This window comes from Sycon ciliatum, chromosome 2, assembly GCF_964019385.1.
Source record: "Sycon ciliatum chromosome 2, ocSycCili1.1, whole genome shotgun sequence".
Classification (NCBI taxonomy): Eukaryota; Metazoa; Porifera; class Calcarea; order Leucosolenida; family Sycettidae; genus Sycon; species Sycon ciliatum.
The window spans coordinates 29,659,455-29,683,257 of NC_088644.1; the positions used below are offsets into that span (position 1 = coordinate 29,659,455).

Sequence of the window (23,803 nt, forward strand, 5' to 3'; positions counted from 1 at the left end):
TTCTGAAAAGCCACTTAAAAAAAGTGACTTTGCTACAGTCATTGAAAACCAAGTTGTGCTAAACAACAACAGTAGCCCAGCAAATGCGATGGAAACCAAAAGCAAGAAAATCCAAAAAAAATGTTAGTACTGCCTGCACGGAACGCACAGACACACAAACAGCCAAAAATATAACGACGTAAAATGCAATGCATATGGTTGGCAGCTCGTACAACAAACAGACGACAAGCTATACCCATCAAATTCGGTCGTTGGTCACAGCAAAAGGCTTCAAAATGGAACAATGAGTACTCTGCACGTATAACAAGTACAAACAAGGGAAAAGTGTGTGTGTGTGTGTGGGGGGGGGGGGGGGGAGGGGCAGAAAAAAGAGTAAAATCAAACGCTACCATGCCATACGGACAGCCCCAAATCACGAGTGAAACGTAGAAAAGAGGGTGAAAACAGACAATTTGAGTTATTACAAAAGACATAAAACAGAATGAATAGGAATGGCTGGTGGCTTGTAAAAAGACTAGGGATATGACACAGGCTGTGTATGCCAAGTGTGGCCAGCTGAAACAGCGTTCGCCTTCTAGGTTAGCAGGCACAGGCGCAAGCACGTAATGCCACCCGAGGCAGCAGGTTGCAGAGACACCCGTACATATCTACAATGTAAGGCACGGCGCAACTAGCAATATGTGGAGACGGGTGGACAAGAAAGGTGCAGCACAGACACAAGATGATAGAGTATGTACGCAGCAATGGCAGGCACTAACGGCGCGCGGCTTGGTCTACACAATCATACAGTCTTACAGGTTACTCTTGGAATTGCTGCTGCACAGTCTCAATCGTTGCTTGCACCGCTGCAAGGTCGAAGGGAGAACCAGTCACACGGGCATAGATGTCCATGATGTCGTCGCACACAGTCTCGAAGTGAGTTGTAGCATCATACGACCGGGAGACGAAAACCTGCCAACAGAAACAAACGAAGAACGGGTGACATTCCGGCCAGGAAATTGAAACGAGCATATAGAAACTGAGAGCCACTCCAAGACTCCACCAGCGGTTACAGTACATTTGCATTGATGATTCTGGCTAGCTAAAAATAACATTGACGCTTATATTCCTGTACAGCTCTGGCTCCAGCAAAAACGGTAGACCAAGTTTCTCAAGCTTGCACACAGGCAAGCGGGCTATGCAAAAATGTGGATACTTTAGCGAAGGGAGGTAAAATTCTAGCATGCTGGTGCAATACGCTGCACAGAAATAACAAGGACCAGCATCAGCTACTGGACAAAGATGTTTCGTGCACAAGAAGCTTGCTGATTGTCCAAGTGAGTGTGGTAGGTCTACTCGTACACCATGACTAAATTCAGAAGCCAGCACCAGAAAATACGGAGCTGGGAAGTACGCTACAGTCCCTACTTTTATGGCTCATATGGTCTATTGCCACACAAGGAAAGGTAGCACAGCTTACCTTGTTTTTCGTGCCGTCATCAAGTGGCTCATAAAGATCGGACACAGAGAAGAATCTGTACAGAACGGGGAAAGCACAAGCCATGGAAATATGATGTTAAGTAACACGGACAGGCAGGGAACCATCAAGAAGAGGCTTCAAGCTTGCCGGAAAAAACCTAAATAATGCCCAAGGGAATGCTAACTACAGTATATACGAATGCAAGCGTGGGGCGGAAAACCAACGATGTCGAAAACTTTGTCTGGACTAGTTTTCAGTTACATCTCATTGTTTGCATGATATAATTATGAGATTGGAGGTGCAATCCTGTTCTACCTTCAAGTGTCTCTTGTTCCTTAAACAAATCTTGTTTATAGTAAAGAAAAGGACCAAGGAACTACACGTTGCGTTATAATGTCCACTAACACCACCAGTTACTTACGTTCATATGTTTTCATATAACTTAGAACCTTCCAAGTTGGAAGGCTGTTGGAGTGCTCATCCAAAACGTGCTAGAGCTGATAGCTAGTTAGTTGTAGAACGTCAGTACTGGCGGTCAGTTTTCTGCAATGTTATCGCATGAGCTGATTGTCAAGTAAATGTGGTGTAAATGTGGACATTATAGCGTAACTTGTAGTTCCTTGGTCCTTTTCTTTACTATAAATTAATATTTGGCTCTCCATCCGAGTCTATTCTTGCACATCTTGTTTAATCAATTGATATCATCCATAATGTAGCTGGTTTGGTAATGAGGGGACACAGCCAGCCATGGTTTGGTGGCATGCAAGCTGCTTTGGTAATTTTTGTTGTAATAAATTCTCGCACCACCAAAAGCACGACTGTTACCTACTACTGCCGGAGGTCAGTTGACACACAGTCCGGTTCTTCTACAAACGTTGCCTACTTCCCTACAGGAGTGCTACCCTACTCCACCTTTGCTCGCCAAGCATGCCCAGAATACTGCATACGCACAACACAAACATTGCACCAGATGATGCAAGTTTTCACCCACAGTTGTGTGCTGGGCATACAGCGAGTCCAATGCAAGTTGGACATTTTCAAGTTGAATACAACACATATCAGAGTAGTGTCAGTTAAAATAAACAAGCAACAAGACATACACACACACACAAAAGCTTCATCTTACTTGTCCTCGACTGGTCCAAGTAGATCAAGACCGGGCTTGAGTTCATCGTGAGGCGAGGCAGTCTCCACCGTTGTGCTGACCATGGCAATGAAATGACCCTTGCTAGCGACGCTATGGGAATAGGACACCATGCACACGTAGATGTCGGATTTGCGGCCAACCTGGTTCTGTGGAATGATGATCTGGCTCGACACGGAATCCTTCGTGTTGGGAATAGGGTGATTGAGGATGCAGATGCAGCGCACCACCTGGCCGATCTTCTTTACCTTGTCGTTGAAGTAAGATGGGTCGCCAATGACACACTTTGTCTTGGCGGTCTGCACACACCATAAGCAAGAAAACGGTAAAGTCACACCATGTTCTGGGGAATGATCAGGATCCAGCATTACATTTTGAACTATTTTGAAACGATTAGCTAGAGTATGTACCCCCAAGAGTGTGCAACTCCCGCATACCCTGCTGTCCCGACAGAATGTCAAGTTGACGTCATTTTTATGATGCAATGCTCCTAGCACGGGTGATTTACGACGATGTTAGCACAGGGTGTACACGCATCATACGTGTTTCCTTGAACCAGTTTGTACTGGATCAAATGGGGATTTGTCCGCCATGGGTCCAGGATATGTAATTCTGTTGGGACAGCACCCATGGTGGAGGCAAACACTCTTGCTTTTAGACAGTTGTATTAGGCACGAGTGCCTCCGGTCGATCAAAGCATGTGCTATCTGTAGATGTAAGTGACACATACACAACGATCTACGAGGTACTAGCACTGAACTTCACACCATAGCCGTCAATGAAAAATAAAAGATAAAACCATTCCACCCGTCCCAACTTCTCAGGGAAACCTGACGATGAACATGGCCCTACACTGAACAACTGAGTACTGTTGAGTATGTTTCACACTGCTTTTCAAAAGAGATTGTACTGTCATTCATGTGCTACGCAGCTAACTTCCACATATGCAAGATACTGGAGACTATACGCCACAATTTCGCACATGATGAACACCAGTGTACAGAAAGAACTAAAGGGCGTACGCAACGGCACCAAAAACGAAGTATCGCATCCCATCCCTTGAAGAGGTACTACCGTCAGGATCAACATCAACACTTCCAACAAGCTGCTTCACTACGAAAATAGCAACGCCACAGTGCATAGCATATAACGTACCTCTCCCTCCGACTTGACTCCAGTCACGACACCGTCAGTCATAACAATCTCTTCAATGGGCTTGTCCAGCATGTATGTGCCACCATAGATGGCACTCAATCTAACAGAAAAGGAGCAACAGAAAAGGGCTTCTTTATCTGACAGGTTCAATCTCGTTTCATGGTTTCGTACTGATGCATCCACACAAGACAAAGCAGCAACGTCTGCTAATTGAGGAGGTTGGCTCCTAAACATCCAGTGCATCCACAGATTTTCTCTTATAGCAACGATAGCGAACAAGATCTGAATGAGACAGATCAAGACTTGCGCCAGATAACTGTCTAATCCACACAACACACACACGTGACCACACCGACATCCACACACGTGACCACACGTATTATACAAGCTTGTTGCAAATGTTGCTCTACCGCACTCTAAGCATTCACAGCAGGGAAACCAGGCGAGGCACTGCTGTACATACCGAGCGAAACCCTGCGGCAGCTCTCCAAGACCATAGAGAGGGTAGAGATAGGGCGTCTTTCCATAACGAGCCAGCGAATCGGAATAAAGACGCACTCTCTTCAATGAGGCCAGGCATGGCTCAGACTTGTAAGTATCATCACGGTGGAGAGCGAGAGCATGACCAGTGAAGTCGGCAGTATTTGAATCCAGACCAAATTTCGTGTATACATCCTGCATAGTGGATTCGGTGGGGCTGATACCTAGAAAAAAAAACAAGAAGAAGGCAAGTACGTAAGCACACTGGACGTCAAGAGGCGCGCATGGGACCAACACTGGACTTGATTACTAGTACCATGACATTGTATAATTTCCGTGTGCCACAAGTATCCTGTAGCTTGTTCAGGACACTGATTGTCACGCAGGGATGAAACGGAAAGAGAGAAATGTGACTCAAGCAGGTGGCAATGGCAGGCAGGATGCTAGAACAAACTCGCGACCTGCAAGAACACAATGCTTCCAGTACATGCCATGCACCCACATTGTACCACTGGTCTGATTACGACAATAGCATCACCTACCCTTCCACGTTTTCGGGTCCTTCTCATCAAACTCCTGCGCATATACAAGGAAGTTTCGGAACCGGCGCTTCTCAAACATGCCCATCAGACCTATGGCAGAAGAGAAGGAAAGGAACATTTAGCCAACACTTCGAATTCTAAGCAATGAAGATGAAAACAAACGCTCACCCCAACCAACAAACACGCACACAGATTAGGAGCAGCAGGAAAGGAAATGCATACCACTACTTCAACATAATGCATTGTAAAACGACTGAGGGTGAACAATCTGGCCATGTGCCCACCTCATTCTGACCTCTACCCACTGCAAACCATTTTTGTTGGTAAACGTTACGTGGATCTTTGATGTTCAATTGGTCGAATCCAGATCCACCGGATTTGGATCCGACCAGAGCTGCCCTGGGGAGCAGGGAGTCGAATCCAACGATATTCTTTCGTTAAAACAAGACGTCTGTGCGTGTTTGGCGGGTAACGATCATTGTTGCACGCATGTAGCATACAGCCATACAGACACATGGACATGAGTTGCACCATACCGTTGAATGATGATGGTACTTCTCGATCAACATTTTTTCTACGTCAAGAAGGTAACGGCAGCGGTAGCCGTTATTGTTCGAGCCCTTCTTCCTACATACCGTATGTCAGCGCTTTTAAAGCCATGGCCTTATATTCGAAACACCGCTGCTTTCCTAGTTAGTTTAGATTCAAAATGACTCACCCATTACGCCATGCCATAAAAATCAAAGTCCGCACAGAAATTTCAATCTAAATCCATTTCTTCACCCTTCCTGCTGGGCTGTGAATTTGTTATTATAATACTTATTCAGATGGAGAGCCAAGGTTCAATTTATACAAAAGAGAAAGACCAAGGAACTACAAGTTACGCTATACTGTCCACTGTTGTTTAGTAACTGGTGGTGTTAGTGGACAGTATAGCGTAACTTGTAGTTCCTTGGTCTTTCTCTTTTGTATAAATAATACTTATTCCTTCATTTTTACAAAACATTCTTCAAATGTCATTTCATTTAGGAAGCCCATGGCTTTATAACTAAGACTGGCCTTATATTCGAATATACCTCCATGGCTTTAAAGGGGGACATACGGTATTTCGTTCTCTCCAAATGACTGAGAATTGATCAAGATACGATACTTGAAATTTTAAAATATAGAATTTATGGATGATCCGTGATTGATAAAAGTATGTACCATCCGTAAAGGGTTTATAAAGTAATGCAATTATTAAATGGCAGTGGTAGTTAACTTACTGCTGGCCAGAGCTTCCTTCTCATCAGCAGGCACCTTGAAAATCTTGCCACCCTTGAAGACGTAGCTACCCTCAACAGACTTGAACTCCAAATAACGTGTTACGCCAGTGTGCAGCAACAACTTGACAAGGTTGCCTGTTGAAACAAAACATTGTGTGGTGCACAAACATTCAATCTTCTTCATCATGGTAATCCTGTATTGTTAGGGGTTGAACCCTCACTCACAAGAAAACTCCTAAATGTGCAATTCAGTTCTCAACTCAATTGCTACATCATGCTAAGTATGAACCAATACTATGACAAGCATTAACCCGTTACCACTGTAGGGTAGTGCTACCAGTCCACTGAAAGACTAGTAAAAAAACAGGCCCTTTTCTGAAAGCATGCCACCTCAAAAAGCTCGTAACTCTGGCATTCATTATCCAAATTTAATGATTCTGGGCTTCTTTGAAAGCTGCTGCTAGACGAGGGAAACAATGAGCTAAATCACAAGTCGTCACAAGGTCGGAAACCAGCTTTAGACCTAAGTAAATCTGTCCCAAAATCTTAGCCCAGTCGTGCAAGTCAAAGAAACTGAGATTTCAGCCGTTATCCCACCTCCTTGCTAATACGCTCATATTTCTCCGGGCAACCGAGAAGGCCTTGGTCACACTACGTCAAGTTCGAAGCTAGATGCAGCGTCAAACCCAAGCACTTGATGCTGACGTGGAGTCACACTGCATTTGTTGCTATTCGCTTTTGCCGTCGGGGCCTGATGCACTTGACAAAAACACTCTGTGGCAAACCAAATCGCAACGATAGAGTATGGTACGCTATTATTCAAATGACACCGTTTTCGTGATGCAAGTGCTTGCAGCAGCAGCGTCAACGCAGCTGCATCTGACGTTCAAATTTCCCGCATTTTCGTCAGTTGCCCCCGGAAAAACTAATGATTCAGACGCAGCATTTTTGACGTACTGTGACCGGGGCCTTACAGACACTTCGGTCACCGGCACCCTTTCGGCAAGTTTTAGTGGAAACACAGAACGCATCAGTTATAGCGCGGGCGTTTGAAAAACGACTTTTGGTTCTTATTTCCGATATTTCTTACCCACAATAAATCACGTGTGACGTTTCATATGCATATGCGCAGAGGCAGGAAGATCAACGTACATAAAGTGCAGAAAAATAGAAAACCAAGTGTCCACGCAATGAAAAAGTCTTTGCGCGCATGTCCGTCGAGAGCCATAACTCAACGATCGTTAATCCTATTACTTCAGCGATTGTTGAAATAGCAAGTTGAGTTTTCTCTTCGAAACACGTACCGGTATCCGATTGTGAGAATCGAGTAAGAACCGGCGAAATTACGATCGTTTGAACACGAGTGCCTCCACTAAAATTTCACCCGTACACGCTGTACACTCAGGACATCAGTATTACAGTCAGACCTCGCATAACCGCACACATCCGTTTTCCACAAAATATCCGGATAGGCGAGGGAACCGGATAATCGAACACACATACTGTATGTATGTAGGACTCAGTATAGAGTCCATGCACTATATGATGTCCAGCACCCTATATAGAGTCCATTGGTCCAAAATCCACTATACAGAGTCCAGGAGTCCACTCAGTTTTGATCAGCTTCATCCTGCCGCGCAATCCCCTATAAGGAGTACACTTTTTCTACAAGTCCCCTATTCACGGTCCAGGAGTCCAGTTTATCCAGTCACGCCGTCCTGTGTGCATGTGTTGTGCCCGAAAGAGAACAAACACCTTTTCAGTTTTGCTTGCCTCGTGGCAGCGCATTCCTTTCTTCACTTCAGCCATGGCTGCCAGTTCTGCCGTGCAGTTGCTGACAGTAATCTTTCTCGAGGTAACCAAGGAGGATAAGGAGACGTTCAAAATCAAATCTGGAAAACGTCTTGTGGTTCTCTGAAGACGTTTCATCAGTGCGCGGGATGAAAGCAGAAATTGCAGAACGAGAAAAGTTCAGCACAGTTCAAATCTGACGAGTCAGGTACACTGACACTCTCTTTCGTTCGACGCCACAAGGATCCCCTGTTTGGCTGGCCATTGCTGCCAGTAAGGCGTTTGAACGGTTTCATCAGAGCGAGGGATGAAAGCAGAAAGCGGAGAACGAGAAAAGTTCAGCACAGTTCCAATCTGACGAGTCAGATACACTGACACTCTCTTTCGTTCGACGCCACAAGGATACCCTGTTTGACTGGACAAGAGCTGCCTGTACCACCGTGTCAAAAGGCTGTCCAACTACATGGCAGGACGATGACTGAGGTAAGGAAGCTTTTACTCGTTTCGATTGGTCTGCTGTTCTGTCGTTATGCTTGAATTTTTTTCCATTTTCAAGGATCGTATCGCATTTGTTTGATGTTGCTTGAATGAATGCCCTAAAAGTAATCAACCACTTCATAATAGTCCTCAAGGACTGCAAGGACTTTGCATCAATCGTATACGATCGTCTAGCTATCATCAATCATTATTTTATTTCATGAGAAATGTATTTTTATCCCTGTGATAATTATGTGAACTCCACGACACTCTTCCTCTACTAGGCTCTAGTATGATGTCAAATACATTTTGGATCCACAAACGCAGTGCCAGTGTACTAGTAGTAGTAGTAGGAGGATTTCTTGTATGCCGATGACAAGAAAAAGCTTCTCAAGCTAATACATGTACTCGTATTCCATGAAGTAACCGTTTTGATGTCACAAAAATGACATTGTGTCAGTGAAACTGCCTCGTGACAACAAATCATTGCATTTCCATCTTGGGGAAGACTGACCGTCACCTGTTCACAGGTCTTTGAGTGGATGGATTTGCATTGAGCATCACATTCGTTGAGAACTTGGTAGTTGTGTGCCCCCATGCATCCGGCATTACGGTAATAAGCGTATCCTTGTGCTATTTATTTGTTGCAGGTGTACTGATCTTCAGAAGCTTGCGGAACTGAGTGCTGCTGAACATTTGCATGGCCATGAGCAATGGTGAAGCTTGCTATTGCACTCTCAGCATGTGCTAGTATTATGCTGACTACTGCACTATGTTACTTTCTTACACTACTACATGTATGTAAACGTGCGTGCATCCGCCCACGTATGCATTCGTTTCGTATAATTATTTGTTATCCCTCTTGACTTTACGTGTAAATGGGTGGACGTTTGCATGGCTATTGGAGGTGCGTGTGTATTGTGTCTCTACTCTTTTCTTGGTGTTTTCTTGGCGTTATATAAGTTTGTGTGTGTGTGTGCACGCGCACAATAATTTGAAAACAAATAATTTATCCTTGGCTCTCCATTTATAATATTCTCTTTCGATTCCTGGTTTTTTTCTAGGTATTTTCTTGGTTTTGTGTGGGTGTGTGCATGTGTGTGTGTGCGTGCACAATAATTTGGCAACACTACATGATTGAGGTATTGTAATTTGCAGCGTCTGCGAAGAGACCACTTGATTTGAGGATGGTGTTTGTAGGGTTTTTCATGATTGTAATGAAGTGGCTGCATTGGCGCCTCAATACTTATTTTTTATCTTGAGAAGTGAATGATGTAAAGGATTAAAGGGAGAGGCCGTTTTCTGGTTAATATTCACTGCTTACAGCAGATCCTATGTCTAATTTCGAACTCTGGATAGGGGATACCTAATTGGCTGGACTTTATACAGGGAGTTTTGTCCACATAAAGACTCTTTATAGTTGATTTCAAAGTTTGGACTCCATACAGTTGATTTTGGACCAATGGACTCTATATAGGGGTGAAGCCAATTGGCTGGACTCTATACAGGGAGTGATGTCCATCTAAACTTTCAGCTCACAGTTGATTCCAAGTTTGGACTCTGTACAGTGGATTTTAGACCAATGGACTCTATATAGGGGTTGGACATCATATAGGGGCTGGACGCTCTACTGAGTCCAACATGTATGCATGGCATATGCTGTAAATCGGTAACCAACGATTTTCTTCCGGATGGCGAGGGATCCGGATAAAAGAGGACCGGATAAGCGAGGTCTGACTGTATACGTCTTCAGTTAGTGACCAGGCGTCATTCCCAAGGACGTAAATATACGTCATTCTTAAAAGGACGTAGATATACATGATGTATGTCCTTAGCAACGAAAAACAATTAGCAGTTAAACACTACTGGCAGTTTAAGTTGGCAAAGAGGATATTTTTGGATAAGCCGTTGGTAAAAGAGTAAGCCGTGCATGCTATGGTGATGTTCCTTTTCCCTTGATGCACTGGCAGGGGCGTGGGACATGGTACGGTCACTACGGTATTGACCGTACCACTTTTTGGCCCAGTTACCCCGTGAATAAATAAAAATATTAGTACAGTCAGACTTCGCATACCGTAAAGTCGTGGATAAAAGCCGGTTTTGCATACAAGCACATCGCGGATAGAAGCCTGAAAATCAAACGGGTCAAATGCATATAAGCGTGTCGCGCGTTGAAGCCTGGCTTCTATGCAAGCGCGGATCGGGTAGGTCAAGAGTGCATGCGCTATGTGCGGTGCATAGTAAAACTGCCACCATACCGGTAGTCAGTGGTAGATCAACGCGTGTAGCGTGTGGAAGCCTGGCTTCTATGCAAGCCGATGTGCATACAAGCCCGGCAAAAATATCAGTGGTGCATATAAGCATGGTTTGCATAAAAGCCTGATGCAGAAAGCGACTTATATGCTTATAAGCCCGGCTTTTATCCGCGACTTTACGGTAACCGCACACATTCGTTTTCCACAAAAAAATATCCGGATAGGCGACGGAACCGGATAATCGAACACACATACTGTATGCAGGGATGATTTTTTTGTCATCTTTTTGCATAGCGGTTTCTGCTATACAAAATCACAATTGTGTAGCAGTCTTTGATTTTGATGAGCATTTTTCTTTGAAGGTTGGGTGTTTACCACATTGTCCTTCTTGAGAGTGATGCCTGAAAGCCCATTTGCAAAAAACGACTGAATCATACATGTGCACCAGGCGCGTGCACCGGGTAAACAAAAAGGTGGTTTCCAAACATTTTTCGACCGCCGTTTTGCAATAAGCTACCTGCAGATTCAGCAGTATTACACGCATTACACACTGAAAGAAAGCTTTAAACGTTATGGCTGCCAGTCCCACCGAGCCATCAAAACAAATGTGGTAGAAAGGCATTTTCCTGACACAGGATAAATGAATAGGCTAGCCGATGTTATACAAATAGTTCGAAGTAGTGAAGGAAGATTCAGACACTCTTGCTAGTAAGTGAGTCAAAGAAGCAGGTCAATCCATGTCACTGTCTGAGTCTGCAGTGGCACTATAGCCCTGGGAAGACACGCCCAACCGGAAATTGAGACAAATAACTAAGATCCATGGTATTTTTGTAGTATTCATCGTAGAGCGCTCCTTTCTTTTGTAGCTGCTCGTTATAGACCTGTGCCTGACGTCACACAGGTCTATGCATGCCTGGACTGAGGAAAATGTTTATGACAAAATAATATGATTGCCACCCGGTACCAAGTGCGGAAGTGAAAATTTGCAATGGGACGTAAAATACCTGTCGAGTGCCGTAACTCCACTATTTGAACTTGGACCGACTTCGGATGTGTTGGAGCCGACAGCTGAGAACTTTCTAATGCGAATAGACCTTTCGATTACTCAATTTCGTTCAGGGAAAGCCGAATTACGAAATATTATTTGAGTGCAGAATGCACTTCATAGCGGATGCAAAAAAGGTGGTTTCCGGGCTCCAAGAAAACCACGCGGTGCACGTGCCTGTGCACGCAGATTGAGAGTGCCTGCACCACATACACTGCACTGTATGCATGCTGCTAGACAGCGCAGGCTAGGCATGGATAGTCTGTATGTATCGCAGTTTTCTGCGAATCACGGTGACTTTTGAGTAGCAGTAGATCGATTTTGCATCGCAAACTGCGAGGCGATACAGGATAAATTCATCCCTGGTATGTATGCATGGCATATGCTGTAAATTGGTAACCAACGATTTTCTTCCGGATGGCGAGGGATCCGGATAAAAGAGGACCGGATAAGCGAGGTCTGACTGTACACTGTTTTGGGCAATCAAATTCCTAAATTTCCGGCTCGGCCACACCTCCCCCACGAGTAAATTGGTGGCTGACCGTACCACACTAAAATACCGTCCGGCGCCCCTGACTGGGGCCTAATATCATGTCCTGGATAATAATTATGTTGATACAATGCAATATCACCAGTGCAGGTGGCGGATAATCGGGAATTGATCCACAGGAATGAAAGCAACTGGAAACACCTGCGCAAAATCGACTGCTACATTCACTCTACCTATCCAAAAACAATCAATCAACCGGGAAAGAAAGCCACAATTCGATTTGAAAAAGTGATCACCACGAACCGGTCTTTGAAGCTGTCTAATTTGGAATACACAATACAAAAATTGAATAAAATTGGGAATGCTCAGATTCATATCTGATGAAAACTTGACATACCATTAGCCATGATGAATTTCGGGATGAGATCCACATTCCAATCGCGGCCTCGTCCGAATTTTTCATCTGGCTTGGCCTCCTCCCCACGAAAGTGTGAATACAGCTTCAAACAACAAAACACCCAGGCCACGAACAACAATCATCTACTAGTATGCTTCAAAATACAACGCAAAGACCAGGGGTAACTAAGATTGTCCAACAACATGGAAAGTCGGACACACCATAAGCAGCAGCTCTCAAACACACCTGCTCTAATGGGGTAAGAGAAGCACTGTCTCCTCCATAGTACTTGTTGCGATCCATGTGCAACACCTTCTTCCCAGACACAGATAGGAGACCGCTGAGAAGGCATTCCTACAGCCAAATCGGTTACAAAACACTTGTCATACTTCGACGAAAGCCACCTCCGAGATCCACGCACAAGGACAGCACGAACCTTCAGGCCTGTGCCAAGGACAATCACATCATACTCCTCATCCATGGTGATTGGTTGCGGAAAGGAAATTCAAGAAGAAAATGGGATGCGAACTCAACCTCTCAGGAAAAAACGACGACAAGCTTCTCCCAACAGCTCCGTACACTTGTGCCTCGTCAAAGCCAAAAGCTGCTCGAGCTTGGACTTGGCATGTAGATTCTACACAGACTACACTACAGTACACACGCAGTCCAGTCAGCAGGGAGTTGGTTTGATCCACATGATTCAGGCCTGTTTCATGTTTTTTTTGGACTTTCTGGATCTTGCCAATCTTGGGTTGACCATGCATGCGTGATTCTGGTGACTGAGGCATCGCGTTCGGATGAGGACGTCGCGACGCTCGCTAGCGCAAGTACCTGGATCGGATCGCGGAGCGCCGCGAGCGTCATAAAGCAGCGAAATGAGCGCTTGACATTAGATTTTTGCACCAAATGGGCATGCGCAGTATTCATAGCTATGGCGACAGAAAATGGCGACTGTCAAATGACGGATTTTGCGAGATTTGACCGGTCGCCGACGATCAAAATGTCGAAGTCAGCTAGCGTTTACGAGGCTGGGTCGTGACATGGCATGAGCTGAGCGACGTGCATGCAGCGTGCATGGCCATATGGCTTTGGCGTGCACAAAAACTTCTTTTGTGTCAAGAAACAGTGTATTGCTGTGCTTTTTGAAATGACCATTCCTTTTCGAGTGTGCCAAATGCAATGGTCGTAGTGGTGGTATTCCAAAAATAATAGATAACAAGAAAGAAGCTCATCACTGTGCCATTTTTCATCGTGCTGAGATGGCGGAGTCTTTATTCTAGACTCAATTTTCGAAAGAACGCTTTGTTGCTATGTGGATTTCACTGAGAACGATTCTTCTATTTTGGACTCAAGCTGGTATCAGATAGCTGCCACTCGACAGTTTTGTTGACGTCGTCTGTAGCAGATGGCACCATGGATTTAGTGACATTGCTCAACGTCGATAGTGCTGACCCTCGTAAGGTAAAGGAAACATAATGGATGTTAGTATTGAAAATTCACACTGCCTTTATTTTGCTGAGTTCAATACTTTTGTCTTTTGTTTTTGTGTAATACAGGCTGAGGCCTGCGCGGAGCAATTGAAATCCTCCGAAGATGGCTGGAAAATTTGTGGTGACACTTTTGCCAGAGGTTTATGCAGGTACATTTATTGTCTTACGTATGCCTTTGTGTGCCAATTGGCCCAATTTAATTCCTTACATTCATCATGAAAATAATTGTCTTGTTTGGGAGAACCGCAGAGTACAGAAGGAGCGTCTCGCCGCCACCACCCGTTCGTGATCAAGTTTTGGAAGTGGGGTCCGGCCGGTCATACAACACGTACCTTTTTACACATTAGCATTATGCAGTTAGTCCATACTTGGTTTACCTTTGAGCAAATGCAAACTCCACACAAATAAAATTAAATTCGACGGGGTTCGCGTACCGGGCAGGTCAAGGACAAGGAGTCGTACAACTCCCTGGTCAAGAACCACCTTTCCGCTTCCGTGGGACGCCACCACCCCATGATCAGGCGTCAGATGCGGCTCCTAAACGGTGGGGGAGGATAGATCAGATCCACCAACCAGACACAAGAACATGTTAATTTTGACCTTACAGTCCGTTCTTTTGAAACTGATTTGCTACGCTGCTGAGACCATACTCAACGCCGCTTTTAAGAAGTTACGACAGGAAAAAAACGAGCACCATTTTCAAAAACAGGATCAGAATGATACATGTATCAAGAATTTCGAAAAAGGAGAAGGACCGAAAAGGCGAACCCACTGAAAACTAGCAATTAGCCAGTTTCAGTGCAATAATAAGACTGACCCGAACAGGTTGCATATTGCATGCCCGCATAAAACAAATCATCCGGGGGGCGGGGAGGATCATGCATTTGTCAATGCAGTGCAAACCTGGCTAAAAAATGAACTTTCTTATAAATGGGAAATTTCGTCAGAAAAGTGAAACGGTAAGTATCATCAAGAGTACCCCCCCCCAGGAGAGTGTGCAACACCTGATCCAGCTCTGCATAGGGTCTTAGTTAGGGGTGAAACAGTTCCATGTTTTTCGTGTTCGGGTACCCGAATGCCAGCATAGCTTTCCACGGTTCGGGTATCGGTTCCATGCATTCTTTTCTCCAGACCGACAAAATGCGTTCGTGGCAATTATTTTTTAGAAAACATTTTTACGAGCAAGAACGAGACATCGGAGAGTCCATGTACGTGCGAAGAAGATGACCAGGAGAACCCTTTGGAAGAGCGGTGATTGTAAGGTAATAAAATATAAGACATTTAAACCTTGACAAGGCTTGAGTAGACTGGACGTGTACATGTATTTGTACGAGAACGAGATTTTTCGAGTTTCGGTTCGAAATTTGACGGAACAGGTACCCGATTATTTTCAGCTGGCGGTTCCAAAACCGGTTCCTTACCCGAACCGTTTCACCCCTAGTCTTAGTCGAGCGTAATCGGATCTTCTGATGTCATGCATATACTCCAAGGCCAGTCTCGAGGCAAGGCGCTGTTGTTTTTGATCCTAAAGTACCCGTGACTCCCTGAGTTCCCCTCAGATGTGTACGGTATTATGACGCAAAGATCCGATTACCCTCGACCAGGACCCTATGCTGAGCTGGATCAGGCGTTGCACACTCTGAGGAGTTATGTACTCTTGGTATCGTCTATAATCAAAATTTCACCAGTTGTAGTCTTCGGGGTGCTAAGTCGAATGGTCTTAGTCCTAGGAAGCTGAGATGCTCCATTCCTCCTTTATTCCCAATCGAACTCGTGCACTTCCACCGAAATTGGGTGAGTGCACCCTGCTAGATGGGAATTTATGTGGAAAATGTTCACTGAAAGCCTCACTTCGTTCTTATAGAAGCACAAATGAACATGAAACTCCCAGAACCTGTGGTATTATGAACTCTGAATTGAATGGTCTTTGGTCCGAGGAGGCTGCGATATGGCATCCGGCCCTTATTCCCAATCGAAAGCGAACGAATATCATGTGTGCGGCACGTGCGCATTGGTTTGTTCTTATTGTTCTTTATTCTGACGATTGCGACTAGCACCAAGAAGAGGTGTTGTTGTTTGTTGTTGTTTGTTGTTGTTGCTGTTGCTGTTGTTGTTGCTGTTGCTGTTGTTGTTGCTGTTGTTGTTGCTGTTGTTGTTGCTGTTGTTGCTGTTGTTGTTGCTGTTGTTGTTGTTGCTGTTGTTGTTGTTGCTGTTGTTGTTGCTGTTGTTGTTGCTGTTGCTGTTGTTGTTGTTGTTGTTGTTGCTGTTGTAGTTGTTGTTACTGTTGTTGCTGTTGTAGTTGTTGTTGTAGTTGTTGTTGTTGTTGTTGTTGTTGTTGTTATTATTGTTGTTGTTGTTGTCGTCAAGTTTCACTGTACTCCTGCTTCGTCTATCATACTGATCACTGTTTGGGTTTTCTTCTTCTTTTTCTTTCACCTCCTGTAATAAGGACTGAACTGGCGAAATTCCTCTGCCTGCATGTACTGGAGAATTTCATAGTAACGCGGTAAGTGTATTGGCTTAGCCTGTTACATGTATAATTAACTGAATAGAGGCAACCAAAAGTGGACAGTCAGTCACACCCGGTTCTGCAACAGTTAGGGCAGCCAACTAAAATTTGACCAGATGAATAAAACAGATGTTTCTAGTTGTGCACACCATGTGTACCATGCAGCAAATACATATACAAAAAGAAATGTGGATACGGGGATCAACAGCATGTAGGCCACGAGTACATAACCCTCCAAGAGTGTGCAACTCGAGTATGGGTGCTGTCCGGACAGAATTTCAAGTTGACGTCATCTTTTACTCAAAGAGGTGTATAAGTGACATCCGACATACACAAAGGCAGGGAAGTACATAAATGGTCTCTGCGTTAGCCAGGGCATCTGAGTGTGTGCGCCTGGGCGCGCGCTCGTGCATTTCTTGCTTGGTTAGTTTATGGGGAAACATTCTCTCTCTCTCTCTCTCTCTCTCTCTCTCTCTCTCTCTCTCTCTCTCTCTCTCTCTCTCTCTCTCTCTCTCTCTCTCTCTCTCTCTCACTCACTCTCTCTCTCTCATTCACTCACTCTCTCTCTCTCTCTCGCTTTCTCTCTCTCTCTCTCTCTCTCTCTCTCTCTCTCTCTCTCTCTCTCTCTCTCTCTCTCTCTCTCTTTCTTTCTTTCTTTCTTTATCGCTCTCCCATCTTTTGCAGGTACAATACATCGACTGATTCTGACCACCAATATCTACGGCAGCTTCTGCTAAACTGGCTGCAGCAACGGGTAATTGTTTTTTTCTTTCTACTCCACGTAAACTTAGCCTTCTGCCTTTTCTGATGTACTTTAGAGCATAGGTAGGGTTGAAACACTGGCCTGATTTGCCGGCTGTTCAGTCTGTATAACCTGCAGATCCTTGGTTGTTCAAGCAGTAGTTGCCGTGGTATTTCAAGCAGCTGCTCCTCTGTTTTCGAGATTACAGTTAGGTGGATGGATAATCAGAATATAGTTGGCGTGCTTGGTTCGTAAGTTATGTCACACCGATTACGAACTGCTTGATTTTGAATGGCATTTGCTTGCTGGTGTAGTGGTGAGAAGAGCTATCATCAGTCGCGATTGCAAGCCACTGGAGACTGGATAGCTGAGTGCAAACGATGTTGAACCCGTGTGTGTCTCTGCGCGCGCACGCACGTGCGTGCATGCCTGGGCTTATGTGTCCGTGCTTGTTCATGTGTATGTATGTGCTTGGTTGTCGTGTTTCATCTTTTCAGGCAAATGGAGCTGGATCTAGTGATGAGTCGTTTGTCCTGAACAAAGTAGCTCACGTGTTTGCTTTGTCTCTGGTTGCCGCATATCCCGCCCAGGTATGTCAGCAGATAGGAATAAAGAGGTCCACACAAGGACTCCTCGTTTTCCCTCGTGTAGTGCCGGTACATATTTTAAGCGGAACAAATTTCATGCGTGATCGCTTGTGCCCATCGTCAGCCACTTGTTTTGCATGCCCTCGGGAATATATCGACTTCTGTCTTCACACCTTGTAACATGTGACAGTGTGAGCATTGCTGGGTTGCTGTAAATGTTGGCTGTGATTTAGAGCCTTGCTCTTCCTACTGTCTTGTGTGTTTAGTGGCCCACCTTCTTTGAGGATCTGTTGTCATCTCTGAAACTGGAGCATCATGTCATTGACATGTACCTCAGGATATTGTCAGCCATTGACAAGGAGGTTGTAGATCGGGAGATGAACCGCAACGATGCTGTAAGTCCTTCGCAGTTTTGTGTGCGATCAAGGTGTTTTCACAGTAAGGCATGTTCACAAGTTTTGTTGCTTCCTTCTCTTCCTTTCTTCTTTTCTTTTTAGCTTTGGTTATCCATGGTGATTACTAGTATTGGAGTGTGCAGTAAAAGAACAGACGTAGAATAACGGCCCCTGCTACTTGTACTTGATGTGAGCGTGCTAGCCTGGCCCTGCGAAATGGGTGGAACCTTATGTATATCTCCAAAGTAAAGTTCCATTGCGGATCACATAGTCGGGTTGTTTCCTAGCCAGTTTTGCTGACTTGTTTACAGGCTCATCTGGCTTGCTTACAAGACTACATAAAACCAAGAGTACATAACCCCCCAGAGTGTGCAACTCCACTATGGGTGCTGTCCCGACAGAATTTCAAGTTGACGTCATTTTGATGATGCAATGCGCACTGTACACGGATTATCAGACGAATCCGGAACCTGTGGTTGACCGAAGCCGATCGATCCTGTACAATTTATTGCAAAGAAAAACGTGTGATGCGTTGACACCCGTACACATGTTGTAAATCACTGCTGCAAGGAGCATTGCGTCATAAATAATGACGTCAACTTGAAATTCTGTCGGGACAACAGGGTATGCGGGAGTTGCACACTCTGGGGGGTTATGTACTCTTGATAAAACCAAGAGGGATGAGACCATCGGGGTGCAGGGGTGGTGTAAGCTCGTGTCCGTATTTCCAAAACTAGCATCCGTATGCCCAAAACTTGCATCCAGCAACGCACAGAATGTACGATAGGGAAACGCTGGATAGTAGCAGATAAGCATGGTGTGCTCCTCAGAAAATAAGTAGCCACAGGTGGCGTTAGTTTTGACTTCTCGGCCTCCAGCTCTACTGTACGTGATGGGTTGTAGGAGTGTGGGATAGTCAAGTACAGTCGTCCCTCTCTAATCCGGCACCTTTTGCTACGGCGTTTTCTGCTGGATTAACGAGGGTGCTGGATTAAGAAATCCTGCCCTCTGACCCGGCCCTACCCAATTGCATGCATGTATCATATGTCAAAACGCAGGGTTTTTCCGTGTCGACCCAAGTATTTGGTGCACGGGTTTCTATTCTCAACTGTTCTCCAGGAATATACACAGTGATAAAGTAAAACAGAGAACATGGTCACATGTACTCTTGCACACACACGCACACACACCTGAAAATTGGCAGGACACTACTCCTTGCTAAAATAAGAAAGTATGGTTGACTGCCGTTGTCTCCTGAACAAACCTTGCCTGGCCTGGCAAGGAGTGCACCTGTACGGTACGCGATTTACGACTGCCGGATTATGAAATCAAACTACGTGCAGTTTGAGCGATTGGTTTCAAAAAGTCACTGCCGGAGGCGGAATTCAAGTGCCGGATTAAGATGTAGGAATTGAACGAAAAAATCGGTTTCGTCAGAAAGTGCGCCGGTTGGCAAGGGTTCCGGATAAACAAGTGCCGGATTAGAGAGGGACGACTGTAGCTGAATGCTCTCTTTTGTGTATTGAAAATAGATGTTGGAGCGCAATACATTGATCAAGGATCACATGCGAACTGATGCTGTGCCACGCCTGGTCGACTCCTGGTATGAAATCCTGGTAAGGCTCATATTCTACGATGCCATTCACAATTACCATAGCGAAGCTGTTACATTGGTGCACCATTTTAGAATACTCTTTGTACATGAATGACGAACTGTGCTATGTTGGACTTCTATTTACGCAGAAGTCAATCTCCTTATATGACTGTCACCATTAGTTGTTAGTCAAGTTTGGCACCAACATATTGTTGAATGACAATAAATCTCTGGATCAACCAATGACAGTCAGTTTGATAAAGTGCCAATTTATGGCGAAGATATGCAAAGTCTTGCCCATTGGTCGTATAGAATGTGCCCTATAGTCAGCTTCAGTGTTTCTCCTTTTGCAGGCGCGTACGCAGAGGGGGTTTCCCGTTGCCCGGAAACCCCCCAAATGTTCCAAACGAGCAACGTTTTTGGGCATTTTTGGTAGGGCGCACGATCGATCTGGCAGGAATGCAAAACTTCAACAGATCGCAGCTCAGTCAAATCTCGCTCAAATCCAATGATCCAAATATCCAGGTCGAATAGAAAACTCTCAGCTGTCGGTTGAAACAATTTTTGACGCGCTGCGAGCAATGTCTCTTGAGATAAACCATTCGTAAGTTGAGCCGCGATCTCGCAATTTCAAAAGCGCGCAGTGCGACTGGAGTATCCAGAATTTGAGACTTTTCGTCGCATTGACTTGCTCAATTTTGCAGGGGCTTCACTAGTGATATTTTCAAGAGAACACAGCCAAAAAAATCGAAACTCTGGGATCAAGAAAAACGAAATCGCTGGAGCAGGACGCGGTTGGGCCTTTGGGGCATTTTTTCGCACCGTCGCTGCACTCTACCGCTATAAATAGCCATAGCGCTGGATATGTACATGACTGTACTGTGTCCTGGCTATCATGGTCAACCTCATTCTCTCCCTGGTACCTTTCCACTTCCAGGAAGCCCAAGATAATGAAGATTGAGTGAGTAGAACTGAAGTTATGATCCAAAGAACACGAAAAAATGCATAATTTTGAAAAATTCCTAGGGCTCTTTAGAAAGGGTTAAAACGAGTCATTGTTTGCGATTCGGTTGGAAACCCCCCAGAGGTGACCCTGCGTACGCGCCTGTTTTGTTCGACCGCCATGAAAAAGGGAACAAGGAGAGTGACAAATCCACCGCGTACATGTGCAGTCAACATCGTTAATAACAACCTCAGGCATAACAACAACTTGCGAGTAAAATCACTATCTTCAGACCTAGTAACCTTTAGATACATTTGCATGCAGCCTAGTGACTAACAACCTCAGGAATAGCAACTCGCGAATAACAGCGCTATCTTCAGACCTAGTAACCGTTTGACTGCCTATATTGATAATTATAATGTATTTTCGCATTATACCTTGCTATCTTTGCAGAATGTTCACATATTTTTCGCACCTGTACCCAACGATTGCAATATTTTGTAAACTATTTGCTATAATTTGGACGTGTTCTCTTTTCACTCCAAGTGTACAAGTCCTACTATTTTTCTCTGTTTCCTCCAGTCACAAGTTTCCATTGATATTAAATTGTGTTACAAGATGTCCTGGAACTCAACATTGTTTGCTGTTGAGTGCGCCCGTTATGTTATTCACTGCTATGTTATTATTCCACGTTGCCGGTTCTAAGTAATCTTCCTGTGTGTGTTTTTTCTGTGTGTGGATTAACAGACTGCATCAGAAGCCGATGACCATCAGCTAGCATGTACCTGTCTGGACGTAGTGGGCATGTATGTAGAGTGGATTGACATTGGCCTCATTGCCAACTCTCGCTACACCGAGTAAGAAGCGTGTGCCACCAATGTTCTTTTCTGCGATATAGTTACTGGTTGTGAATTTGTCTTGGCGAATTATCTCTCACCCCAGACCTCGTTTTTATTGCTGTAGTGCAGTTAGAAGGAAAGCTGATGATTTCATCATTGCTGCACATCGAGTTCTGCGGCTGCCTTGTACTGCCGCAAGCCATCGTGACTGACAACCGTTCTGGTCTTGTTGGCGTGTTCTCGTTCCTTTTTGTGTAGGCTACTGCTGCGGTTCATGACAGTAGAAACGTTGCGTGAGAACGCTTGCCTCTGCTTCCACGAAATCCTCAACAAAGGTTAGTCACTGCAGATCACTCTACACTGGGAACAGATTACCCGGGGTGCCATTTGACACTGCGTTCAAGGATGTATGCGAATGTAGGGCTTGCTTCCGTCCAGCAGCTTCCTGTTTTTTGCATGGCCGTACTCTAGAATGCAATGCCTGCACAGTCCACTGTACCACTTAAGATGTTCTTTATTGCTGTCTGAATCTCACCTCCGCTGGAATGTGCCAACTGGTATTCTGCTGTGTTCAGGAATGGATCCGGATGTGAAAGTTAGCCTCACCGAGTCGTTGGCCAAAGTGTTGGAAGCCAGTGGAATTCTCCCTGCGAAGGAGGTATGTTGAGGTGCCATGCTTGAGTAGAACTTGGGTTAGAATTACTTGCCAGTGACCATGCCCACTTACATATACACACGTGTTCTTTGGCTACTCAACCGGTGGCCGTTGTTGTAGCTATGCTTCAACTTGTAGGGATTTCAGGCGGTTTTTTCTGAGCAGCGCTTTGCTCCAACTAACAAGTTTTGTGAAGCATCTATGTGTAAGGACTGTCCACAGAAAATTTGAACGGAATCCAAGCAGTATTTCCAAAGTTATGAGCATTCAAACATAGCGCACTAGCCTTGATGAACACACATACAAATTCGATCTGCAGGATGGCACAAAATGGAATTCCCATACTCCCTAGCAACACCATAGCAACAAATAAACTTCATCCGATCGTGGCCAAACTTGGATCAAGGATGGCCCTGGCTGTGACGGAACGGAAGATAAAAGTTTTTTTCAAAATTCCAAATGACCGCAACAATGGCGTCCTTAGCAACGGCCCTAGCAACAGTATATTTCACGCATAATTCAACATGGTAATAGGTGGAATATGACAGAAATACGGCAAACACAACATTTAAGTTATATAGTATGCATGTGGGAAACTAGAGGAGTAGACAGCAAGCTCTGATGTCACACAGGGCCCGTTTTCGGCTGCAACGAGTCAGAGACGCACATTAGCCACACAACGATCATACTAGAGGCTATTGAGTATTGTACACAGAAGCCAGCCAGCGGTGAGTATTTATAAGAGATAAGTTCAGTAAAAAAACCCAGCCTGGAACAACCACGCACCTGTATGACACATGGAAGATCAATTCTGGTGCCACACACAGGGTGAAGACCTGCTATGCCGGGTGCGGGCTCCAAAGCGCCATCATTTGCTGCGCCGGCATCAAAATCAACTGTTGCTTCAGCACTGACATCAACGGCTGGTCCAGCATGGACATGAACTGTTGCAAATGTCCACACCTCGGCACGTACGACTGCTCAGGTGTGGAAATTTGATAACACTTATATAATTTTCCAAACTTATACAATTCATGCAATTTGCAATCCCTGCAGCCCACAATTGTCCTTGCAGTTCAATGTTTCTTTCTTGGACAAGAATCAGACACAAGATACGATTTTCGTTCAGTGTGTGGTTGTCTGCTTTACAATTTGATTGAGAGGCAGTTCAAAAGGATGACTTAGTAATTCACTGAGGTCGTCACTTGCCTTGTTCTTCAGCAAAAATTTCTCCACTCTCTGATACGCCCGATTTTGTTCCTGGCAATTTTCACATCGTCTCGAAATCCTTTCCATCCACGGCTGCAACTAGCAAAATCAAATTATGCTAACTTTCTTGGTATAAGTTTTGCTTCTCGCCCTCAACGAGAGTTCAACTACTACTAGGCCATTCCTCAACTGCCTGGGACAACACCATGAACACAGAGGAAGACGGAAGTCAATTGTCTTTCTTCTCCACCTCCATACTGTGTCATGGCGTTCAACTTCAAAACAATTTCCGCTACCGATCGCGACCCTTCATGCCGTCTGAAGAAACCTACCTAGACTA

The 23,803-nt window shown here is 44.9% G+C and overlaps 2 protein-coding genes across 2 annotated transcripts in view; one reads left to right on the forward strand and one right to left on the reverse strand.

Moving 5' to 3' along the window:
* Positions 1-13,095, reverse strand: LOC135809609 (rab GDP dissociation inhibitor beta-like). The gene is made up of 10 exons (XM_065322994.1): positions 12,937-13,095; positions 12,747-12,854; positions 12,501-12,603; positions 6,046-6,180; positions 4,781-4,870; positions 4,222-4,462; positions 3,759-3,858; positions 2,586-2,902; positions 1,460-1,514; positions 1-951 (listed from the first exon to the last, which is right to left on the reverse strand). Exons 1-10 carry the CDS (start codon positions 12,979-12,981, stop codon positions 799-801), a joined length of 1,347 nt encoding a protein of 448 aa, XP_065179066.1. The 5' UTR covers positions 12,982-13,095; the 3' UTR covers positions 1-798.
* Positions 13,096-13,603: 508 nt separating this feature from the next.
* LOC135809610 (exportin-T-like) overlaps positions 13,604-23,803 on the forward strand; it is a 33,603-nt gene continuing 23,403 nt past the window's right edge. The window contains exons 1-10 of the mRNA XM_065322995.1: positions 13,604-13,961; positions 14,057-14,139; positions 16,440-16,496; positions 17,184-17,253; positions 17,739-17,831; positions 18,095-18,223; positions 19,756-19,839; positions 21,508-21,617; positions 21,858-21,934; positions 22,175-22,257. Of these exons, the coding sequence (XP_065179067.1) occupies positions 13,914-13,961; positions 14,057-14,139; positions 16,440-16,496; positions 17,184-17,253; positions 17,739-17,831; positions 18,095-18,223; positions 19,756-19,839; positions 21,508-21,617; positions 21,858-21,934; positions 22,175-22,257 (834 nt within the window). The 5' untranslated portion in view covers positions 13,604-13,913. The remainder of the gene's footprint in view (positions 13,962-14,056; positions 14,140-16,439; positions 16,497-17,183; positions 17,254-17,738; positions 17,832-18,094; positions 18,224-19,755; positions 19,840-21,507; positions 21,618-21,857; positions 21,935-22,174; positions 22,258-23,803) is intronic.